General features: G+C 46.7%; 1 protein-coding gene across 2 annotated transcripts in view; it reads right to left on the bottom strand.

Annotated features, from left to right (window-relative positions):
• The window catches only part of PDS5B (PDS5 cohesin associated factor B), a 238,732-nt gene that overhangs the window by 178,373 nt on the left and 44,174 nt on the right, over positions 1–16,185 (bottom strand). For both annotated transcript variants that reach the window (XM_073583194.1, XM_073583193.1), the window contains exons 2-3: positions 4,265–4,394; positions 690–893 (exon numbers count right to left, since the gene is read on the bottom strand). In XM_073583194.1, coding sequence (XP_073439295.1) covers positions 690–893; positions 4,265–4,372 — 312 coding nt within the window. In that variant the 5' untranslated portion in view covers positions 4,373–4,394. The remainder of the gene's footprint in view (positions 1–689; positions 894–4,264; positions 4,395–16,185) is intronic.

Below are 16,185 nucleotides of genomic sequence, written 5' to 3'. Positions count from 1 at the left end.
TGGCCAGAGGAGAGCTTACAAGATCTACTGGAAATAGCATTCCACTCTTTGCCTATGACACCAGCTACCACTAAGATTGAAGAGGTGGCCAGTAAACTAGGCAACGAGCAATACAATTAAATATCTCTTCATTCTTGAGAGCCGAAAGGATTTTTAACAAGTAAATCGTAAAGTTTATTGTTTTCCAAGCACAATGCTATTTTACCCATTCAATACAATGAGAATAACCCGTTGAAGTGACAGTGATACCTGCTTAACCTGGTGAGTTCTCAAACAGGCAGACTCACCAGCGATCAGGACCAGCGAGCACGCTGGTATCCAGGGTAAACAGCGGGTAACTAAGCGACGCGCACGCTTAAGTTACCCGCTATTTACCAGGGATACCAGCGTCCTTGCTGGTCCTGATCGCTGGTGAGTCTGCCTGTTTGAGAGCTCACCAGCGATCCTGACCAGGTCATTTCGTTGTTGGGATCGCTGGTGCGTCGTTTAGTGTATCGGGACCCCAAGTCAGCACATGACTTAGATGGATATTGCAAAACTAATTATTAAGAGGGTCAGAAATCCCACTTAATCCAGCGCAGTAGTTCACATCATGTGCATTACTATTTTGTTGATTTGACAATCACAGGCAGTTTGTCTCTCACACATTTCTCTAGGTAAATAAATATGCAGCCAAAACGGTGACTTACCTTCAGCTTGTCTGGAGACGTGTATGGGGCTTCTGGGGCATAAATCCTAAAAATATCTGCAAGGCAACAGGCTACAAGCAAGCGAACATCTTTATCTGGATGCTTTAAAAAAAAGTCAGATGCTAGATGAAGAGCAAGGTTCAGATAGTGCTCCTTCTCTTCTTCAGAGTCTTGATCCATATCCATAAAGGTTTTAACAACCATCTAAAAAAATACAAAGCACAAAACATTTCTAACAGGTTTTCTCAGGCTGAAACTAAAAATTGGGCAGTCAACCTTGTGAGACTGGCGAATCGTGAAAGTGTGAAATGTGCACATGGTCAAGATTCTCCTCTATCCTCTTTTCCGTTGTTTTTTTTTTTAAATACAAATATCCAAAAGTATTGACACCCTTGAAATTGTTCCAGAAAATGAAGTACCATATTTTTCGAATTATAAGACGCACTTTTTTTCCCCAAAAAATTTTGGGGGAAAGTGGGGGGGGGGTGCGTCTTATAATGCGAATGTGTGCTGCTGTGCTATAGAGTGGGGGGGGTGGCTCTGGCGTGGTGTCAGGGGGCTGAGGTGGGCTGGCTGTAGAGATAGCGAGAGGTCCTGTGCTCCCGCTCACTAAGCTAATGTAATATTCACCCGCTGTCCATCACCTCGGTGCTGAAGTAGCACCGAGTTGGTAGACAGGGGAGCGGTGCATATAACATGTGCCTGCACCCCCCCCCCCCCCCCCGTCACTATAGTCACCTACCGATGATGGCTCCTGCTTCCAGCTCCCCCCCCCCCCTGGCTTTCCTGTGTCTGCAGAGATCATCCTCCTGCAGGGCGCTCGGCAGGAGCTGCTCATTCAGGCAGTTCATCGCTTCAGGACCTTTCATGATGTGACCAATAGGACCTGCGGTCACGTGACTCCCAGTGTGCACTGCGAGTCACGTGACCGCAGTTCCTATTGGTCACATCATGGAAGGTCCTGCAGCTACAATGAGCTGCCTGAATGAGGAGGATCTCAGCAGACATAGGAAAGCCACGGGGGGAGCAGGAGCGATCATCAGAAGTTGAGTTAACTGTTTATTATTTTATCATGTGTTCGCCAGCAGGGGGACATATAGGTACGGGGGGGGGGGGGGGGGGGACGGGACGACAATGTGTGCCAGCAGGGGGGAATATAGGAACGGGGGGGGGGGGAGAGACAATGTGTGCCAGCAAGGGGGAACACATGGATGGGGGGGACAATGTGTGACAGCAGGAGGAATATAGGGACGTGGAACCATGTGAATGCCAGCAGTGGGGAATATAGGGACGCGGGGGCCGTGTGCGTACCAGCAGGGAGGCATATATAGAGAGGGGGGCCATGTGCATGCAAGCATTGGGGCATATAGAGAGAGGGGGCCAGCAGGGGGCATATAGTGACCGGGGGGGCCATATCCAGGATGGGATGGGGGGGCTATGTGCCAGCACAAGGGGGCAATGTGCCAGGATGGGGGTTATATAAATACCAGGATGAGGGACATATACGGAATATGATTTGAAAGATGGACACTGGCATTATAAGACACGCCTCCATTTAACATAAAAAAAAAAACATTTTTTCTCTTTTTCTTCACCAAATTTGGGGGTGCGTCTTATAATCAGGTGTATCTTATAAAGCGAAAAATAAGGTATTTCTCCCAGGAAATTATTGCAATTCCACATGTTTTATTATACACGTCTATTTCCTTTGTGTATATTGGAACACCACAAAAAAAGAGGGGGGGGGGGGGGGGGGGAGGCAAATTGGACATCATTTCACACAAAATCCCAAGAATGGGATAGGCAAAACTGTTGGCACACTAAACTTAATATTTGGTTGCACACCCTTTCGAATAACAAAAATTGCAGTCAATCTCTTACTATAACCATCAACGAGCTTCTTTAGCAAACTGCTCCAGGTCTCTCATATTTGAAGGATTAAGATTTCTCCACAGGTGTTCAATGGGATCTAGATCTGGACTCTTTGTTCGCCACTTCAAAACTCTCCCCCTATTTTTGTTTATTTTAGTTAATTAATAATAAGAGCGGAACCCACGCTGGTTTGTTTATTTATTTATAAGGCTGATTTCACACATCCGATTTCAGGGTTCCGGCGGCGTGCGGCGAAAAACCATGCCACCGGAACCGGCCTGTAGCGGTGACACCGGATGTGGATGCGTCGCCGGATGCAGCCTGGATAAATTTAAAGGAGCCGCAGCACCGGGCGACGAGAGCCAGCTGTAGAGACGGGAGCCGCAGCGAAGAGAGCCATCTGGAGAGAGCGGGGGGACGAGTCAGTCAGACAAAGGTATGGAGAGAGAGTTTTGCGCTTGCCGGGCACCTGTGGGGTTAAATCACAGTGTCCGGGCATGCGCACTTTAAAAGGCCGTTCCGGCGCTGCCAAAAAGCGTTGCAGGGAACTTTTTTTTGCAGACGCCGGATGGCTCATTTTTGCCGTATCCGGAAAGAACCGGGGCCGCCACATGTACATCCGGCACAATGCGGCGATCATTACTTTCTATGTGACAAAACCGGATCCGGTTTTCACACTTTCCGCCGCATCGTGCCGGATTCAAATAGACGGATGTGTGAAAGCAGCCTAACTCAGGCTGCTCTCGCTGTCATTATCGGCAGCAGCCGTAGACTGATGGGAGTAGTACTCTTATGATACGACACCTCTGTGGCCGGATGTAAACGTGGGAAACGCAGCTCTGTGACCGCCGGTAATACTCTTATCGCTGATCAGTTACAGCGTTTGCCACACTGATGACAGCGTGGCAAACAATGGATGTTCGGGTCCCCCATTCAGAATGGGGTCTGGGTCCGGTTACTGTTCTGGCACCCGTTTTTTTGTTTGTTTTTTAACTGTTCGGCTGAAGATCCAGAGTTTTGCCCATCACTATTCTCAAGTCCTCAGACAGTTCTCATCTCCTCTTTCTGTTCTCCATGCTTAGTGCATAAGACACAGACATGCACAATGCAAAGATTGAGTCAACTTCTTCCCTTTTTATCTGCTTTTAGGTGTGGTTTTCATATTGCTCATACCAGTTACTTGCCATGGGCGAGTTTGAACAAGCAACAAATAATTGAAAAAAGTTATTTACCCACAATTTTGGAAAGGTGCCATCAATTTGTCAGGGCCATTTTGGGGGTTTTGTGTGATAATGTAACAATTCGCCTTTTTTTTTTTTTTAATTTTTTGTGCTGCTCCAATACACAAAAAAAAATAAAAACAAAACATGTTATTACAATACTTTTATAGGAGAAATACTTCATTTTCTGGAACAATTTAAAGGGTGCCAACACTTTTGGCCATTACTGTACATTATATTAGATATATCTCTATCACACATGCATCCACACGTGAAGCTTTCCACTGTGTGCCCATAAAAAGCAACTAGTTCAAAACAGACAATGAGGGGGAAATAGTAAAAAACTGTGTACAAAACACACACAAAAAATCCTTAACTTTTATGCCTAAATAGATTTAATGCACACATATATACAGAAGCATTAACAACATTATAATAATGTACGTTTATAAACCATTGGAAGATGGAAGCCCACGACCTTACCTTGAGTCGTCTAACCATTTCCTCTTTTGAAATTTTGTCTGAGATCTCTTTGACCCCTGGTGGATACGTGATTTTCCCATCGTTGCCCTTCGTTTTCGAATGAGCCATGGTGGCGCAGGGTGTTGAGGTCCTTGGGTGAAAATAAAAAAGTTTAAAAATAAATAAAAAAATAAATAAATTACAATTGAAGTCAAAGTTAACATACACAGTCACATTCATCAAAACTCTGTTTTTCACAATTTCAGACATTTAACACATTCCCTCTCTTAAGTCAACACGGATCATGACTATAATTCAGGCATGTGACATGTCTGAATAATGCTAGAAGCAATGATTTCAGATTTTATTTCCTTCATCAGAGTCTCAGCAGTTTCCATACACGTGTACAGTATTTGGTACCATCGCATTTAAATCTAACTTGGATTACTGAAATCTTGGGTCGGGTTAGTAGGCCTCCATGCTTGCACACTTTTTCAACACATTTTTTAATGGGATTCAGGTCAGGGCTGTGTGATGGCTGCTCCGTTACCTTCCAGGGCAGGGGTGGGCAATTAATTTTCCCGAGGGGCCACATGAGAGACGATGACTGTTGTGAAGGGCCGAACCAATAGCTTGAAATTAATTCTACTCAATATTAGTTTATTAATATTAATTGTATCATTTAATATTGAGCAGAATTAAGTATGCTGAAACCCCCCTATACATCGTATCAACCCCCACAGTCCCTTATACAGCATGAGCCTCACACAGCCTCCCCATATCCAGCATGAGGCTCACACAGCCTCCCCATGTACTGCATGAGCCCCACACAGCCTCCCATTATACAGCACGAGCCCCACACAGCCTTCCCATATACAGCACGAGCCCCACACAGCCTTCCCATATACAGCACGAGCCCCACACAGCCTCCCCATGTACTGCATGAGCCCCACATAGCCTTCCCATATACAGCATGAGCCCCACACAGCCTCCCATTATACAGCATGAGCCCCACACAGCCTCCCATTATACAGCATGAGCCCCACACAGCCTCCCCATGTACAGCATGAGCCCCACACAGCCTTCCCATATACAGCATGAGCCCCATACAGCCTCCCATTATACAGCATGAGCCCCACACAGCCTTCCCATATACAGCATGAGCCCCACAGCCTCCCATTATACAGCATGAGCCCCACACAGCCTCCCCATGTAAAGCATGAGCCCCACACAGCCTCCCCATGTAAAGCATGAGCCCCACACAGTCTCCCCATGTAAAGCATGAGCCCCACACAGTCTCCCCATGTAAAGCATGAGCCCCACACAGCCTCCCCATGTAAAGCATGAGCCCCACACAGTCTCCCCATGTAAAGCATGAGCCCCACACAGCCTCCCCATGTACAGCATAAGCCTCACACAGCCTCCCTATATACAGCATGAGCCCTACACAGCCTCTCCTTATACTGCATGAGCCCCACACAGTCTCCCTATATACAATGTATGAGCCCCACACAGCCTCCCTATATACACTTAAAGATGCCCCCATAGCCTCACCATTTGCAACATGTCACCCCCATAGCCTCCCCATGTGCAGCATGACAACCACATGACCTGCACATGGGGAGGCTACCACCACAGCATCCCAATATTCTGCATGTCACCCCCATAGAATCCCCATGTGCTTCATGTCACCCCCACAGAATCCCCATGTGCTTCATGTCACCGCCACAGAATCCCCATGTGCTTTATGTCACCCCCATAGAAGCCCCATGTGCTTTATATCACCCCATAGAATCCCCATGTGGGCCGCACTTTGCACAGGTCTGTTCCAGGGGATAAGTTATCAATATTTGATTGGTGTGGGTGTGAAACCTGACACCCAGAACAGAGCACTTCTACCAAAACCACAGTGGTCACGGCCGGGTGCTACAGTTCCACCCCTTAGTTATTTGAATAGGGGATTGTTCAACAATAACCGACCACCACAGAAATTATGGAGCTGCTGTTTTACGGCAGCGTTCAAGAACTTTTGGCTGTGGAAAGTAATAACTGATAGCGGTCACCTGCACCCCTACCAATCGCATATTGACAGCCCATCCTAATAGGATAGCAATTTAAAAAAAAAGAAAAAAAAAGTAGTGGCCAATCCCTTTAAGTTTGGAAATATGCTTGGTGCCATTGTCCCTTTAGAAAAACGATTTAGGGTCAAACATTTAAAGGGAACCTGCCACCTCATCACATTCTATAATGCTCTAGATAAGCCCCGATCTAACCTGAAAGAGAAGAAAAACAAGTTTTATTATACTCACCTGGGGGCAGTCCGGTCCGATGGGTGTCACAGGTCCGAGGTCTCCCATCTTCATGCGATGTCGTCATCTTCCTTGTTTCATGTCGTGGCTCCTGCGCAGGTGTACTGATCTGCCTTGTTGAGGGCAGAGCCAAGTACTGCAGTGCGCAGCGCTGGACCTCTGACCTTTCCCGACGCCTCTGCACTGCAGTACTTTACGCTGCCCTCAACAGGGCAGATTAGTACGCCTGCGCAGGAGCCGCGGCACGAAGCAAGGAAGATAACGACATCGCATGAAGTTGGGAGGCGCCGGACCTGCGACACCCATCAGAAAGGACCGCCCCCGGGTGAGATCGGGGGCTTATCTACAGCATTCTAGAATGCTGTAGATAAGCCCCGTAAGGCAGTGGCTGCAGTTTATAGCGGAAAAACGAGGTCACAGGTTCCCTTTAAGGCTATGGGATGTCAATGGTTGCCTACATTTCAAGAGTACCTGTTTCAGAGAATGTTTCACATTAGACTGTCATATGTGCCACATGAGAAACAACCATATGCAGTTATTAATGGTTGTCTCAGGAATGCTCTGCCACGCTGAATGCACTTGGGCAAATCATCAAGATACTCTATTGGCATCTCCCCACATGTACACATAGCTACCGTACATAAAGCAGCAACTGGAGGCAGCACACCAATGAGATTTAGGAAAAAAATCAGTGGTTTATTAACAGATAATGGTAATGTTTCGGCTCCAATGTATGAACCTTTCTCAAGGCTTGCCTTAAAAGCACATCTTAAAGGGAACCTGTCACCCCCCCAAGGCGTTTTTAAGTAAAAGTGCCACCTTCAGCAGCACTAAGGCTGCATTCTGTGAAGGTGGCTCTTCTGTTTCTAGGTCCTCATACCTGTAATGCGTCCCATAGGTATGGTGTGTCCCCCTGTATCAGCCATCTGCCAGCCGTCAATCATGCCTCTGTCCTGTGTCTGGGTGCCGCCTCCTCCTGTGTAGTATGCCTGTGCTGTGACAACTCTAGCTGCGCCTTCCTCCCATCCAGAGGTCGCGCTACATATTTTTCAGAGGAGTAAAAATACTCCTCCCAATATTTTTGAGGAGTATTTTTCACCACGGAGGAGTACACACACACACACACACCATTGCACAGACCACCCCACACAAACACACACACACCATTGCACAGACCACCCTACACACACACACACACACCATTGCACAGACCACCCCACACACACACACCCCATTGCACAGACCACCCCACACACACACACCATTGCACAGCCCCCTCAGTGACATAATCCATTTGTTACACATATGATTGCTGACGCTCAGGAGCCAATTGTACACATCGTCCATGATAACAATGGAAACAAATCAGTGCCCCCAGACACCGGTGGTCGGCTCTGCCTATAGCAGTCCGGCAGATGACAGCATACACATACAGGTCACTGGCCACAGGCCTCAGCACAGCGACAATAACAGCCCCCCTCCCCCTGCGAGTCCCCGGGGATTAGTACCGTACAGGCGACCTTGCTATGGATGGAGGTCGCCCTGCGCGACCACTTTCCCAATGTTCCCATGCAGTACACTTACCACGCACCGTGCACGCAGCTGCGGTCCCCGGCCGCGCTCTCCCGCCTCACAGAAGGATGATAACGGTGCAGCCGGTCAGCGTCCTCCTCCCCGGTAATTTCCATCACTGTCCTCACTCCTTAGCTCTGGCCGCACACAAACGCTGTGTGGGAGGGGCTAACAGCACGTGTGACGTAATCTGCGAGACTCCACCAATCCGAAAACGAGGCGGGGAATCACTATACAAACCCCGCCTACTGACGTGAGTCGCTCCGCAACATCTGATACTGCCCTTTCCCCAGCTCCGTCCAACTCGCTGCCACTGTAGCTTAGAACGATTCGTCCCGTGGACGTATCGTACTAATCAGAAGGCGTTTTTTCGCCTGCCTGTGCGTCATAGACGTCCAGACAGGCGTTAATGCGACCTCTGCCCCCATCCCCACCCTCTTTCTTTTTCCTCCCTCAGCACGCAGTGTCTGATGAGCTGACCTGCCAGTGACCTGCTTGTGTGCAGAGAGAGGAAAAAGATGAGGAGGGGGATGGGGGAAGCTGCAGCTAGAGTTGTCACAGCACAGGCATACTACACAGGAGGAGGCGGCACCCAGACACAGGACAGAGGCATGATGGACGGCAGGTGGGCGGTGCCCAGACACAGGACAGGCATGATGGACGGCTGGTGGGCGGTGCCCAGACACAGGACAGGCATGATGGACGGCTGGTGGGCGGTGCCCAGACACAGGACAGGCATGATGGACGGCTGGCAGACGGCTGATACAGGGGGACACACCATACCTATGGGACGCATTACAGGTATGAGGACCTGTTTACAAAAGTCAATATTTCTGCGTTACTAGGGGTCAGAAATAGAAGAGCCACCTTCACAGAATGCAGCCTTAGTGCTGCTGAAGGTGGCTCTTTTACTTAAAAACACCCGGGGGGGCTGACAGGTTCCCTTTAAAAGTTTTCAGGGAGGTTGAGGGGGACTTCAGCTGAAATACATGCCAGAACTTACATAAATCCTATGGTTTCAGGTGGCACAAATCTACATATCACAAAGCAATAATTAGAATAGGACTCTATTCACACCATGTCTGGGTATTACATCCGCTAGAAAACAGTATCTGTTGGGTTGCATGGATGCACAGAAAAACATTTCCTTGAAAGTGTATACTACCGTACATTTGAAAACAGAGAAATAATATTAAAAAAAAAAAGTATGCATGTGTAATATACTTTGCATCACAACACACAACACAGATATAACTCCGGTACATTTTCACTAATAAATACCAGATAACCAAGGCTCAATAAAGGGTACACACAGGGCACTCGCCCCCACGATGCCCATGTGGACTCATAGGACATGGAGCAGCACGGTGGCTCAGTGGTTAGCACTGATGCTCTTGCAGTGTTGGGGGTCAGAGGTTCCTCTGAGTGCTCCAGTTTCCTCCCCCACGTTAAAGATATATTGATAACACTGTTAGTCTGTACTATTAAAAGATTTATCAAATTTCTGGTCGCTGCTCGTAGCTAAAAGACAGTAGCAATTTGTAGTAGGGACATCCGTCCAAATAATAATGCCACAGCACTCACACACGCAGTGTTAATTTTATTGATGAGATAGCATGTGGAATTAGAAAGGACGGACAACGTTTTGATCTGTCCCAGACATTGATCACGGCCTATGTCCTATGGTTCATAGCAGAATCAGGAGCTGACTGACAGTGTTCAAGGTCTGAGAGACCGAAAACGTTGACTGTCATATTTACACATGTTGACTTGTCAATAAAAATTTCATTGTATATTTAAGGCAGATGCGTGGTATTTTGCACTACAGCCAGTACTACAAGTCATGATGAAATGTGACTATACGAGTTTTACTGCATAATTGCATTTAGAAAAAATGGCGGTAAACGAAGTGTGGGTCATATTCTAGCATGCTTTATCAGAGTGGAATACTGCTCAGTCTGGAAAGTAGTCTTCAAACTGGTGTCCACTCAATACTTTGTGCCCAATTCATCAGTTTTTGCCAGAGCTTTGGAGTAAAACTATTTTAAATGTGTCAAAAATGTTGCAACTTATGGCAATTTTATTATTGGCTAGCTTCACTAGCTTTTTGAAAAGAGGTCACCGACTAGTGCGGACAGTAAATGTCAGCCAATGTACGCCTGCCCCCCATGCTAATCTACTGTATATACTCGCGTATAAGCCGAGATTTTCAGCACATTTAACTCTCTCCTCCTCCCACCACTGCCACCTCCAACTCCCCTCATCTCTGCTGAGGACTTTGCCACCTACTTCAAAAACAAGATCGACCAAACAAGGCAAACCTTTACAGTTCCACCACCCCAACCACTCCACATACCAGACCTCTGCCCTTCCCTAATAATCTCCAACATCACTGAAGGAGAGCTTACTCATCTCCTTTCCAAATCACACCTCACCACCTGTGCACTTGCTCCCATCTCTTCCCACCTGCTCCCCAACCTCACTAACATGATCATTCCAGCCCTATCCCATCTCTTCAACCTATCCCTAACTTCTGGTACCTTCCCCTCTGCCTTCAAACATGCCACCATAACACCCATCCTCAAAAAATCAAACCTTGAACCAACTGCTATGCTCAGCTATCTCCCCATATCACTGGTCCCGCTTGCTTTCAAAATCCTTAAACAGCATGTCCATGGCTCAACTTTGCTCCCACCTCTCATCTAACTCACTCCTTGACATCCTGCAATCTGGCCTCCGCCCCCCACCACTCCAATTAAACTGCCCTGACCAAAATTACTAATGACTTACTCACAACCAAAGCTATCACACAGTTCTCCATCCTCCTCGACCTGTCCTCTGCCTTTGACACAGTTGACCACTGCCCACTGCTACAGATTCTTTCTTCCCTTGGCATCAAAGACCTTGCCCTGTCCTGGATCTCCTCATACCTTTCTGACCGCACATTCAGTGTTTCCCACTCCCACACTACCTCCTCATCCCACCCCCTCTCTGTTGGAGTCCCCCAAGACTCTGTCATGGGACCCCTACTTTTTTCCATCTATACTCTTGGCCTAGGACAACTCAAAGTCCCATGGCTTCCAGTACCACCTGTATGCAGATGACACTCAGATCTACCTCTCTGGCCCAGATGTCACCTCTCTGTTGTCCAGAATCCCGGAATGTCTATCAGCAATATCCTCCTTTTTCATCTCTTGCTTCCTAAAACTCAATGTAGACAAAACTGAATTCATTATTTTTCCTCCATCTCACGTATCTTCCCTACCCGATCTATTATGGTAAACGGCATCACGCTCTCTCCCGCACCAGAAATTCACTACCTCGGAATAACTCTGCCCTGTCCTTCAAACCACACGTCCAAACTCTTGCCACTTCCTGTCGCCTCCAACTCAAAAATATTTCCAGAATCCGTCCCTTCCTCAGCCCTTAATCTACTAAAACTCTTGTACATGCCCTCATCATCTCCCGCCTTAACTACTGCAACACTCTCCTCTGTGGCCTCCCTGCTAACTCTCTTGCACCACTCCAGTCTGTCGTCAATTATGCTGCCCGACTAATCCACCTCTCTCCTCGCTACTCCCGTCTCTCCCCTCTGCAAATCCCTCCATTGGCTCCCAATTCCCCAACAAATCCAGTTCAAACTACTAACACTGACCTACAAAGCCATCCACAACCTTTCCCCTCCCTATATCTCTGAACTAATCTCTCAATATCTTCCTTGACGTAATCTTCGATCCTCCCAAGACCTCCTACTCTCTCCACACTTATTCGTTCCTCACACAACCGCCTCCAAGATTTCTCCCGAATATCCAGCATCCTCTGGAATTCCATGCCTCAACACGTCCGATTATCCACCACCCTCGGATCCTTCAAATGGAACCTGAAAACCCATCTTTTCAGGAAAGCTTACAGCCTGCAATAACCATTCTGCCGCCTCACCACCGCCTGAGCTGCCGCCTCATCACCACCAGAGCTGCTGCACCCCCGACCTTCTGTCTCTTCCCCACTATCCCGTAGAATGTAAGTCCGCAAGGACAGGGTCCTCTCCCCTCTGCACCAGTCTGTCATTGTAAATTTGTTTACTGTTAACAATATCTATAACTTTGTATGTAACCCCCCTTCTCATGTACAGCACCATGGAATTAATGGCGCTATATAAATAATAATAATTTCCTTTGTATTTTAGCCAAAAAAAGTATATTATACAGTACAGACCAAAAGTTTGGACACACCTCATTCAAAGAGTTTTCCTTATTTTCATGACTATGAAAATTGTAGATTCACTCTGAAGGCATCAAAACTATGAATTAACACATGTAGAATTATATAATTAACAAAAAAGTGTGAAACAACTGAAAATACTGTATGTCTTATAGCCTAGGTTAGTCACCGGAAATGGTTTTCACTTCATAGGTGTGCCCTGTCAGGTTTATTAAGTGGGATTTCTTGCCTTATAAATGGCGTTGGAACATCAGTTGTGTTGTACAGAAGTCTGGTGGATACACAGCTGACAGTCCTACTGAATAGACTGTTAGAATTTGTATTATGGCAAGAAAAAAGCAGCTAAGTAAAGAAAAACGAGTGGCCATCATAAGAAATGAAGGTCAGTCAGTCTGAAAAAATTGGGAAAACTTTGAAAGTGTCCCCAAGTGCAGTGGCAAAAACCATCAAGCGCTACATAGAAACTGGCTCACATGAGGAACGCCCCAGGAAAGGAAGACCAAGAGCCACCTCTGCTGCGGAGGATAAGTTCATCCAAGTCACCAGCCTCAGAAATCGCAGGTTAACAGCAGCTCAGAATAGAGACCAGGTCAATGCCACACAGAGTTCTAGCAGCAGACACATCTCTACAACAAATGTTAAGAGGAGACTTTGTGCAGCAGGCCTTCATGGTAAAATAGCTGCTAGGAAACCACTACTAAGGACAGGCAACAAGCAGGAGAGACTTGTTTGGGCTAAAGAACACAAGAAATGGACATTAGACCAGTGGAAATCTGTGCTTTGGTCTGATGAGTCCAAATTTAAGATATTTGCTTCCAACCACCATGTCTTTGTGCGACACAGAAAAGGTGAACGGATGGACTCTACATGCCTGGTTTCCACAGTGAAGCATGGAGGAGGAGGTGTGATGGTGGGGGTGCTTTGCTGGTGACACTGTTGGGGATTTATTCAAAATTGAAGGCATACTGAACCAGCATGGCTACCACAGCATCTTGCAGCGGCATGCTATTCCATCCGGTTTGCGTTTATTTGGACCATCATTTATTTTTCCAACACGACAATGACCCCAAACACACCTCCAGGCTGTGTAAGGGCTATTTGACAAAGAAGGAGAGTGATGGGGTGCTACGCCAGATGACCTGGCCTCCACAGTCACCAGACATGAACCCCATCGAGATGGTTTGAGGTGAGCTGGACCGCAGAGTGAAGGCAAAAGGGCCAACAAGTGCTAAGCATCTCTGGGAACTCCTTCAAGACTGTTGGAAGACCATTTCCGGTGGTGACTACTTTGAAGAACCTAGAATATAAGACATTTTAATAATCTTTAGTTTTTATATAACGCCAACATATTCCGCAGCGCTTTACGGTTTGCACACATTATCATCACTGTCCCTGATGGGGCTCACAATCTAAATATATTTTCAGTTGTTTCACACTTTTTTGTTAATTATATTGTTAATTATATAATTTCACATGTGTTAATTCATAGTTTTGATGCCTTCAGAGTGAATCTACAATTTTCATAGTCATGAAAACAAAGAAAACTCTTTGAATGAGAAGGTGTGTCCAAACTTTTGGTCTGTACTATATATGCACGCATACACAGTTTAAAAAGAGAGAGAGATAGCGAGATCTCATCTGGAATACTGTGTCCAGTTTTGGGCGCCACATTTTTAAAAAAGTCATCAACAAACTGGAGCAAGTTCCGAGAAGAGCAACCAGAATGGGGACCGGTCTGCAAACCATGTCCTATGAGGAACGGTTACAGGATTTGGGAATGTTTAGCTTGCAAAAGAGAAGACTGAGAGGAGACTTAATAGCTGTCTACAAATATCTCAAGGGCTGTCACATTGTAGAAGGATCATCTTTATTCTCATTTGCACAAGGAAAGACTAGAAGCAATGGGATGAAACTGAATGGGAGGAGACACAGATTAGATATTAGAAAAAACTTTTTGACAGAGTGATCAATGAGTGGAACAGGCTGCCACGAGAGGTGGTGAGTTCTCCTTCAATAGAAGTCTTCAAACAGAGGCTGGACAGACATCTGTCTGGGATGGTTTAGTGAATCCTGCTTTGAGCAGGGGGTTGGACCAGATGGCCCAAGAGGTCCCTTCCAACTCTACCATTCTATGGATTCTAGAAATGTTTTAAGGCATTTTTATTACTTACTGCAAAGTCAAAAGTTTACATACACTAAGATTACTATGCCTTAAAACAATTCTGGGCTGCCCATATGACGAAATCATGTGTTTGGAAGCTTCTGATAACACACTGCTTTTTTGTGTAGCATAATGGGAAAGTCTCAAGAAATCAGCCAAGATATCAGAAAGATAATTGTGGACTTGCACAAGTCTGGCTCATCCTTGGGTACAATTTCAAGATAAAACAATAGATTCTAAACACTGGCGCTCCCCCAGAAACTCCTGCAATAGCTGCTAGTGAAGAACAGGCGCTGTGCAGGTCCTGAAGAATATGATGGTGAGGCAGTAGTTGAACCACGCATACTGCGCTCTAACCCACACCAATGGATGGCGGTAAGTTGAGACACTTACTTATGGTAAGAGATACCTGAAGGTGCCTCGTTCATCTGAACAATTATACACAAACAAAATGGGGTATGTCCAGCCATCACACCGCTCAGGAAGGAGACAGGTTCTGTGTCCCAGAGAAGAACATGTTTTGGTAAGACATGTGCATATCAACTCAAGACCAAAAGCAAAAGACCTTGTGAAGATGATGGCGGAAGCTGATAATATGTCAATATCTACAGTGAAACGGGTACTGTATCAACATGGGATGAAAGGCCACTCTGCCACGAAGAAGCCATTACTCCCAAAGAAACATAAAAAAGCCAGTTTAACGTTTGCAAATGCACACAGGAACAAAGACCTTAATTTTTGGAGACATGTCCTGTGGTCTGATGAAACTAAAATTGAACTTTATTGGCTTAATGACCATCGTTACGTTAGGAGGAAAAAAGGGAGAAGCTTGCAAGACTAAGAACACCATCCCAACTGTGAAACATGGGTTCGCAGAATCATGTTGTGGGGTTATTTTGCTGCAGGAGGGACTGGCGCACTTCACAAAATAGATGGCATCATGAGAAAAGAAGATTATGTGGCAATACAGAAGAAAGATCTCAAGACATCAGCCAGGAAGTTAAAGCTTGGGTGGAAATGGTTCTTCCAAATGGACAATGATCCAAAGCATACTGTCAAAATGACTCACAAGTTTTGTGACGCAACAGCGATCTCACCAGCGAGATCGCTGTGTGTGACACTGACCAGCGACCGGCCCCCTGCCGGTTATCGCTGATCGTCCTGGAATGGCCAGGACATTTTTTTAATTGCTGGTCTCCCGCTGGCCAGCACGCATTGCTGCGTGTGACAGGCGGGAGACCAGCGATCAGCGCGCTTGTAACTAAGGTAAACGTCGGGTTTCTAAGCGGCGTGCAGCGCTTAGAAGCCTGATGTGTACCTTAGTTACCAGCGTGCGCTGGTGCAGGGAGCTGATAACCAAGGTACACATCGGGTTTCTAAGTGCCGCGCGCTGCTTAGAAACCCGATGTGTACCTTGGTTACCAGCTTCCTGCACCAGCGCGCTGGTAACTAAGGTACACAGTGGGTAACTAAGCGACGTGCGTCGCTTGTTACTCTCCTGTCGCAGGTGAAGCTGCCTTTTTGGCAGCTCACCAGCGATCATATAGCAACACACCAGCGATCCTGACAAGGTAATATCGTCGGAATCGCTGGTGCGTCGCTATTTGTGACGGGGCCCTTAGTGACAGAGTCAATTTGGCGCTTAATGACCAAGCCAATTTTTACAATTCTGACCACTG

Source organism: Dendrobates tinctorius, unplaced genomic scaffold (assembly GCF_039654945.1).
Source record: "Dendrobates tinctorius isolate UK_male_01 unplaced genomic scaffold, ASM3965494v1 ptg000075l, whole genome shotgun sequence".
NCBI lineage: Eukaryota > Metazoa > Chordata > Amphibia > Anura > Dendrobatidae > Dendrobates > Dendrobates tinctorius.
This window is presented reverse-complemented; position numbering and strand designations above follow the sequence as displayed.